General features: G+C 63.7%; 1 protein-coding gene across 1 annotated transcript; it reads right to left on the reverse strand.

Moving 5' to 3' along the window:
- Positions 1-1137: 1137 nt before the first annotated feature.
- Positions 1138-7387, reverse strand: CBX4 (chromobox 4). Its single transcript, XM_045525155.1, has 5 exons — positions 7109-7387; positions 6921-6964; positions 5699-5764; positions 3578-3644; positions 1138-3321 (listed from the first exon to the last, which is right to left on the reverse strand). The coding sequence occupies exons 1-5, from the start codon at positions 7175-7177 to the stop codon at positions 1903-1905; spliced, it is 1665 nt and encodes a 554-aa protein (XP_045381111.1). The 5' UTR covers positions 7178-7387; the 3' UTR covers positions 1138-1902.
- Between the last annotated feature and the right edge of the window lie 731 nt (positions 7388-8118).

Genomic DNA, 8118 nt, shown 5'->3' on the forward strand with positions numbered 1-8118 from the left:
ACACTGGCCACACTGTCCGCATTCAGGCCTCCCCGTCCTCCTGGCCCTCTATCTCTTCTCTGGCCTGCCCACTGCCGCGCTCTCTCCCCACCCCCATTCTGCACCGCGTGGACCTCTTCTGCCCCAGTGCCCCGCACAGGCTCGGCCCTCGGGCCAGGCCGGCAGGCCAAGGGCTTTGGAGGACCAGCCCCTGGCCCTGCTCAGCCACCTCAGCCAGGAGGAAGATCGCTGCGTCTGCAGAAAGCTGGCCACGGCCGCTACATTCTCGGGTCACAGCTTCCCGGCTGGCCGAGCCGCACCCAGGAATACAGCCCACTCCCCTCGCCCCCTCGGGCCCTTAACCCCTTCCTCCCCAGCGACACCAGGGCCTCGGCCTCGCCACCCTAAGGGACACGGATAAGGAGTCCCCGCTCTCCTGGCGCACTAAGGAAGTAGGGGTGGCAGGTCGTGCTTGCCCGGCCGCCTCCTCCTCCCCATCCACCTCGCAGGAAGCCCCCCGCCCCCCACCCCGGCCGCTCGCTGCGCCTCCACTCCCGGCCTCGGCCTCGTGGTTTCCGGGGAGAGCGCCTGACAGCCTCGCAGCTTCCTCGGTGGGGCGGGGCCGGCCAGGCATGCAGGAGAGGCTGGGGGGTCCCCGCCCCGCGGAACCTGCCCTACCGGGCGCGGATTATTAGGAAGGAACACCCCTGCCCCGCCAGGGCCCGGGCGTGCTGTGCCCGGGGGGGGGGGGTGAGAAGGGACAAAGGTCACCCGCTGGCGTGCGGGGACCGCGGGGGGCTAGCCCCACCCGCGTGTCCGCGCCGCTCGCCGCTGCACTCGCTCCTCCACTACCCAGATCCCGGGGATCGCCAGCGCCGTGGGCAGCGCCAGCCCAAAGGCCCTGGGGGCGGGGATGGCTCTGCCCCCCCCCGCAGGAATTCCCCTTTCCAGCTCAGTGCCTCCCGACTTCCCGGGGAGCCGGGTCACCCTCCTGCGCCGGCGCCGGGCCCGCGAAACCAGTCCACTCTGCTTGTGCGAAGGGTGAGCGCGGGACGCGAAGCTTTGGTCCCGACCGAAGGCGGAAGAGGGTGGGGAGAGGGGAGAACTACCTACCCGGACCTCCGACATTCCCTCCACGCTTATCTCAAACAACAAAAATGCACCTTCAACATCTCCATTTAATATTTACATTCAAGCAGGTAATAATTGGAAGCTTATAGTTTAGACATTTCTAGTAGCAGCAGTTTCTAGAGAGCTCCTTTAGCCTTTTAACAAACTTTTTTTTTTTTTTGCACATAGAAACAACACATCCATGTGTACAGTATCAAAAAATATATACCAAGGTTACTGGTATTGCAGTTCCTGGAAAGGGGAGGAAATGAAATCAACCAAAACACTGTAGGGGGGAGTCAACAGAAAATAGTTTGTCTGATATAGAATATAACATGATCTAGAGGAAACTCCATAAATCTAGGTTTTTATATTTCAATATATAAATACCTACAAATAAATATATATATAGCAGCCCGAAGGGGGGTGTTCGGGCCTTTTGAGCTCAGACAATACATTTCAATAATAACACCACGTACAAAGAGGGTAGAGTCAGCACTTGACAAGTTAGCACGGTTAAAATATAACACTATAGAACTCTGAGGCCGCCACGCGCGGCTGCCTTGTCAGTCCCGGAGGTCCACAGGGGAGGAGGGGACGGTGAGCGCGAGACCCGCAGGCACCAAGTGGAAGGAGCCTCCGCGGGATCCGACAGCCAGCCAGCCGCCCTCCGAGGGACGTGGTTACCACGGTCCGGAGTCCTCACCCCGGGGCCAGCCCAGATCTCCCGGGGTTGGCACGAGGAAAGCCGGCCCGAGGCCCCAGGTGCTAAGCACCCCGCGGAATGGGGCTTCCCCTTCCGACGCCCTCCGGCTACACTGTCACGTACTCCTTGAATGTAACGGTGAGGCAGTTCGCGGTAACGTCGGTGATAATTATATTCCCAAAGAAGGGCTTGAACTCGCTCAGCGGCTCCCCGGGCTCGTCCTGGGCCTCGGCCGGAGGCTTCTCCGCTGCCGTATCGGTTGCCGCTGCCACCGCCACCGCCGCCGGCGCCTCAGGCTTCACGTGGAGGGAGATGGGCGGCTCCCCGGCCTCACTGCGCGTCTTGACGCAGCGCAAGTCTATGGGCTCGTCCAGGTCCGAGTCCAGCAGGATGACCTCGGGCTGCGGGAGGGCGGCGGCGGGAGCGGGTGGCACGTCGGCGGGGTGCTCGGCTGCAGGGCTGCCCCCCAGGCAGGTGGGGGTGCTGACGCTGCGCGCGGTCAGGCGCTTCTTGCAGGGCTCGCGCTCGCCGTGGGTCTCGGACAGGCAGCGCTTGCGCGCGTGGGAGAGATTCAGGCCCACAGCGTGGTGGTGGTGGTGGTGGTGATGGTGGTGGTGGTGGTGGTGGGAAGAAGGGGGGTGCGTGCCCCGGGCCGGGTCCCAGGCCAGCAGGTCGGGCTTGGTGGTGAGCTGCAGGGGCTGCTCACCAAAGGCCTCCTTGGTCGGGGAGAGCTTGCGGGAGCTGGCGTCCTGCGGCTGCGGGTCGCCCGCCCCTGGAGCCTCTTCCTCCCTCCTCTTGGAGGGCACTTCCGCCTTCTTCTCCTCCGTGCCCGCTGCCTTTTTAAAAGTCCTGTCCCCAGGGGGGTGGCGTTCCTCCCCGGCGCGCTTCTTGTGGCTGGGGGAGCGGGCCTCGCCCTCGGCCGCCTCCCCCGACTTGATCTTCACGGCCTGCATGCCGTTCTCCATGTACTTGCTCATCACGATCACGATGCGCCCGTTCTTGTTTTTGTTCTTGACGATCTTCATCTTTCCCCCAATCCCGTTGCCCGTCACAGCCTCCTTGGGGGCCGGCGTCATTCCATTGGGGGGGCCCTTCTCGGGGCCTTTGCCCGGGGTGCCAGCTGCACTGGCAAGGGGCTTCACGGCTCCCAGGTAGCCCTTGGCCCCGGTGCCGTGCGCCCACTTGTCGGGTGGGTGGCTCTTGGCCCCCAGGTCCGGGCAGGTGGGGCTGGGTGCCTCCTTGTGGCCACCCTGGTACTGCAGGTCGTACATTTTGGGGTCGGGCTGGTAGGGGTGGTGCTTCTTGCTGTTGAGCTGGTAGTAGTACTTGCCGCCCTTGCCAGGCGGCGGGGGCTTGCCCGCCCGCTCCTTGCTGTGCGGCTGGTACTGGTGGTGCTTCTTGCTGTTGAGCTCGTACTGATGGCCCTGGCCCTTGCCCTGCGTGCCCAGCTCCAGCTTGGCACGGTTGTCAGTGGAGGAGTCCTGGAGTCCGGTCAGTACATTGGAGCGACGGGCAAAGGTGGGTACCTGAGGGAATGGGGTAGGGGAGGTGAGTGGAGGGAGAAGGCCAGCCCCACAGGATGCTGGGAGCATCAGAGGGTCCCAGCCCCCACCGGTTTGCAGCTGTGTCATGGGGGCGGGGTAGGGGAGGCCTAGTAGAAAGGAAACAGAATTGGGGTGTTTGGGAGGAATTGCCCTGGCCCTCCGGCCCTGGGGGCAGCTATGGTGGCAAAGTCAAGGGAGGGGCTCGAGTGCAGCCCTGGGTCCCGCTGCATGTATTCACCTGCACAACCAGTGGTTTGGGCTTTGGCCCTCTCTTCCGATATCCCATCAGCTGCTCCTGCCGTTCCCTGGGGGGAGGGAACAGAGGGCAGTGCTGTTAGCCTCAATGTCACTTCCCCTTCTCCTTACTCCCCAAAATTCGATGACAGCACCCTCCCTTCAGAGAGCATCAGGTAGGCTGCCAACAGGACAGGAAGGGATAAAGAGCTCCAGGCAGAAGGTTGCCTCTGTCACCAGCTGGGTGCGTCATCCAGGTCCCGGAGCCCGCTTAAGCTGGCACTAACCCTCATCTGCCCAAGAGGTCCTTGACAAAGGACTCTCTCACTTCTGATGCCCGCACCTGAGCTGGCACCCAAAGCCTTGCCTACGTGCTCAGGAGGCAGCAGCTCAGGGCTGGACCTCAGGCACTGGTGCCCACAACCTCGGGCCTGTGGCTCCGCGCAAAGTGGAGTGGATGGGGGTCCAGGGAATACAACCAAGTCCAATGAGGTGTGCACGGACCCCGTCCCTCCCGTTAGAAGCACGGGATGCTAATGACCTCATTAAGATTCAGATAACGAGTGCCGCCGGCAGAAGGGAGGACTCATTTTCTTAAAGGCCAGCACTAAACAGGGGGAGGGGCTGCGCCCTTGTTTACACAGAGGCAAATGAGCCAATTAGGGGCTGGGGGTGGGGGCAGGCCACCGAGGCCAGGGTCTGGCCAGGTTTGCAGCCACCTGGTGAACTGGCTCTGCTCCGCTGGCTGAGCAGGTGGGCGGGGCGGGGACGCGCGGAGAGGCCCCGCCTCCTTGTTGCAGCCCGGCTCCCAGCCGCCTCAATTCCAAATTATTAATAAAGCCCACCGGCGGCAGCTCTGGTCATTATAGCCACCAGGCTTCAGTCTGCCGGGCCAGCCTAACGGTGACCTGCGGCTGGGGATGGACCGTCCCAGGCACAGCCCAGCCCTTCATGGGAGAAGGAGGTGCATCTTCAGCGTTTGCCAGTTTTAGCCCACATCTGGGCCAGAAACCGGCTCTCCAGCGACCCTAGTCACCACCCCATACCCTCCAACTGCTCGTGGGCTAACCCACAGGAGTTCCGCCACTGCCCTGGGGCGGGGCCGGCCTGACTCCAAAGTTGCGTGGCATTGCAACAGCCTGCGCTTTAAATTCTTTGGGGACTCATTATGCAACATGGCATCAGCCGCTGACATGGTTACAGGGCGGTGAACTCCCAGGTGGAGTCGGGCAGGATCCCCGCTCGGCGCCACCCCGCGTTGCGGGAGAGCAACTTCCCCAGCAGCGGCTTGCTCAGAGGGTCTACAGTTTAGAGTTTTAGCGCCAAACGAGTCACAGGAAATAATGCAAAATAAAAGGGGGAGGAGGGATGGAAGGCAGCGGGTGGCCGAGCTCTGAGGGCTCCTGCTGCTGCTCCTCCTCCTCGCCCTTCCCCCTTCTATCCTCCCCGAAACAGAGAACCGCAGCCACCACGGCGAATCCAGCTGCAGCAGCTGCGGCGTGACAAGCATCTGCGCGCAGAAGGATGAGCCCCTCGGAAAAAGCCACCCCTTCACCATCAGGCAGCACCCACCCCAGCCCCTGGGCCAAACTCCCCCTGTCCTGAGGATGGGCACCGTGCCCCACCAAAAAGCCCAGTCAGGGGTGTGTGAAGCCAGACAGAAGAGACCTGGAGCCAGACAGAATCTACTCCCAGCCTAGCCCCAGCTCCCTGGGGGGTGAGGGTGTGGGCGTAAGGCCTTGTCAACTTTTCTCCAGCCGCCAACAGGTTAAGTTCAGTTCCGTGACGTCCGGGCAGTTTCACAATGCCAGCTCCTCGGAGCTGCACCGCAAGGTGCCAGTGCCAAGCGGCCAGTGGCTGCAGGAAAGCAACACCTAGGCTCCGGGGGTGGGGCTCCAAGGTTGCAACAGGAGGGGGCTGCGGAGAACGCCGCGCAGCCCGGAGTTCTCTCGGTGGCTGCAAGGCCACCGCATACACCCTTCCCAAAGTTTCCCCCAAACACAAGCCTCATCTTTCCTACCTCTGCCCCGCCCCCACCCCCAAGCTGCAGCAACTGCCAAGGACATTGGTTGGAGGAGCCGAGGCCACCGCCGTTGCCCGTTCAGGCCAGTTGGGGGGCGCTCACCTGTTCTGGAAGGCGATCAGCAGCCTGGGATCCAGGATGTTCTCCTCGGGTTCCCACGTGTTATATCTTGCAAGGGAAAAGGGAGGGGGACACCGTGTAAAAAAAAGAAAAAAGAACCAGCTTTGCGGCCTCCAGGTGGGGAGTGACATAAGGCCCTACTCTGTCTTCATGAACCGAAAGCTATTTGGCTGTGTATGTGGAGGGTGGAGGGTAGATTTCTGCAGGCCTGACACGGTCCCTACAACCTCGTCCCCCCCCACCCCAATCAAAATAAACACACAAGGGCAGGAAGAAAGGGGAAAGGGAAGGAAAATGGAACCAGCAGTTTATTTTGCAGTTGTCAAGAATTTTAAGCATGTTACTGCGACATGTTCCAAAGCCACTTTGCTCACCAGGAACCCTGCGTGCAAAGCAGCCCAAATGCAAAGTCGCAGTCTCCTCCTCCTCCTCTCCCCAGCCCCGAGTCTCCGAGAGGGCTTCAGCCTTTCTCCATCTGACCCCTAATCGGATAACCAACAGCCGAGCGGCCCCCCCACACACCCCCTCGCGGCTCTGGAGCCCGCTGTCACGGGCAAGCAAACCCCAAATACTCAGCAACACAAAAATATGCTTCAGTGTGTGTGTGTGAGTGTGTGTGTGTGTGTGTGTGTGTGCGTGCCTGCGCGTCTCTCTCCATCCGGTGCCTTCGCATTTCAAATTAAAGAAAAAAATTCTCCACCAAAAGCGCTGCAGTGACAGTTCCCAACATTTTCTGCCTTTTTTCTTCCCCTCCCTGCACCACTAGGAGGGAGGAGGCACACAATTGCAATTTCGTCGCTTTTTAATTTTTTTTTTTTTTTTTGGTTTTGCAATATGGAGCCGTTCGGTGGAGGGAAAGGGGAAAGGAGCCATTTTCTGCTGCACATCAGTCAGTGCCTGCGCCCTCCCTCCCTCCGCCGGCCTCCCCGGCTCGGCCCCGCGTCTCTCCAGCTCCTCCGGCTCCTTTTAGTGCATAAATTAGTGATGGCATTTCCCGGAGAGCGGAGCACAACACAGGGCGCCGGGCTCGGGCTCGGCGGCTCGGCTTCCCCAGTGCCTGCCACCGACTTCCCCACCCCCTCCTCCCTCCACCCCACCTCCACCCCGCCTCCCGTCCGCTCCCCCCACCACCCCACCAGCTCGGCGGGTCCGGCAGCCCCGCGCCCCGGCCCCCGCCCGTCCTCCGCCCTCCGCCGCTACTTACTTGGGGGACCAGCCTCTCCATTTCACCAGATACTCCACTCTGCCCTGAGGGGAAGAGACAGCACTCCATCAGCTTCCGCGGGATCCCCGGCTCCGGCCCGCAGCCTCCCCACCCCCTCCCCGCCTCCTCGCGGGCTGCTCCGGCCGCTGCTCGCTCGCCGCCGCGCCGCCGCCCCCGCGCCGCCCTACCTTGCGGATCCGCTTCTTCTCGATGCTCTCCACCGCGAAGACGTGCTCGCCAACAGCTGGCAGCTCCATGGCCGAGCCGGAGCGCGCCGGGGCGCGGGCGGCTGGCGCGGCTGCAGACGCTGCTGGCTCCCGCCGGCGCCCCGCTGCGGCCCCGGCCGAGATGCCCCCGCTGCCCGCGCCGCCCGCCTCACCGCCGCCGCCGCTCGCCCCGCACAGCCCGGCCGGCCCGCCTCCGCCCGCACCCGCCCCGGCTCCCGGCTCGCGCTCGCTCAGACAACTGAGCCCGGGCCGCGGCTGCACAAGAACTCATGCAAATCCCGGACGTCAGCGGGCGGGGCCTCGCAGGGCCAGCTCGGCGTCAGGGGGCGGGCCGCGCCTCGGATTGGCGCAGCCGGGCCTACCGGAGGCCCGGGGCCCAGGCGGCGGGGGGAGGAGGAAGGACGCGGGAGGGGGCCGCCGAGGAGGAGGGCGCCGGGGAGGTGCAGGGGGAGGGATCTGCGAGCCTGGGAGAGGGAGGCTGGAGGGAGGGAGCGGGACCGGGGAGAAGAGGTGTGTCGGCCCGGGGCGGAGACCTTGACAGGGCCGGGAGTGTCTCGGCAGAGACTCCGCGCCCGCGGCCCGGCGCAGGGGGCTCCCCGCCTGGCCGCTCGCCCTCAGTGTGCACGGCCCCGGGACCCCTGCTGGGGCCACGGAAGCCTCCGCTGTAGTCCCGCAGATCCAGTTGCACCGAATTGCGTCATGTGCGGCTCGGGAGACTGGGGACCCGCCGGCAGGCGGCGGAGTCGGGGCAGGGGCAGCTCGTGCCCCACTCCGCGCGCCCCACCCCGAGGCTTCGGGCATTTAGAAAGGCGAGGACGGGAAGGGAAAGGGCGGGAGAGGGTACAGGACTGGGTGCAAGGAGAGCGCGAAGACGACGAAGGGGACAGAGCAGCAGCCAGCCCCGGGGCCCTGGCGCTCAAGAGCCTCGCCAGGAAGGGGCTCCCAGATACTCCACACGGCTCTGAGTTTAC

This window comes from Lemur catta, chromosome 15 (assembly GCF_020740605.2).
Source record: "Lemur catta isolate mLemCat1 chromosome 15, mLemCat1.pri, whole genome shotgun sequence".
Lineage (NCBI taxonomy): Eukaryota > Metazoa > Chordata > Mammalia > Primates > Lemuridae > Lemur > Lemur catta.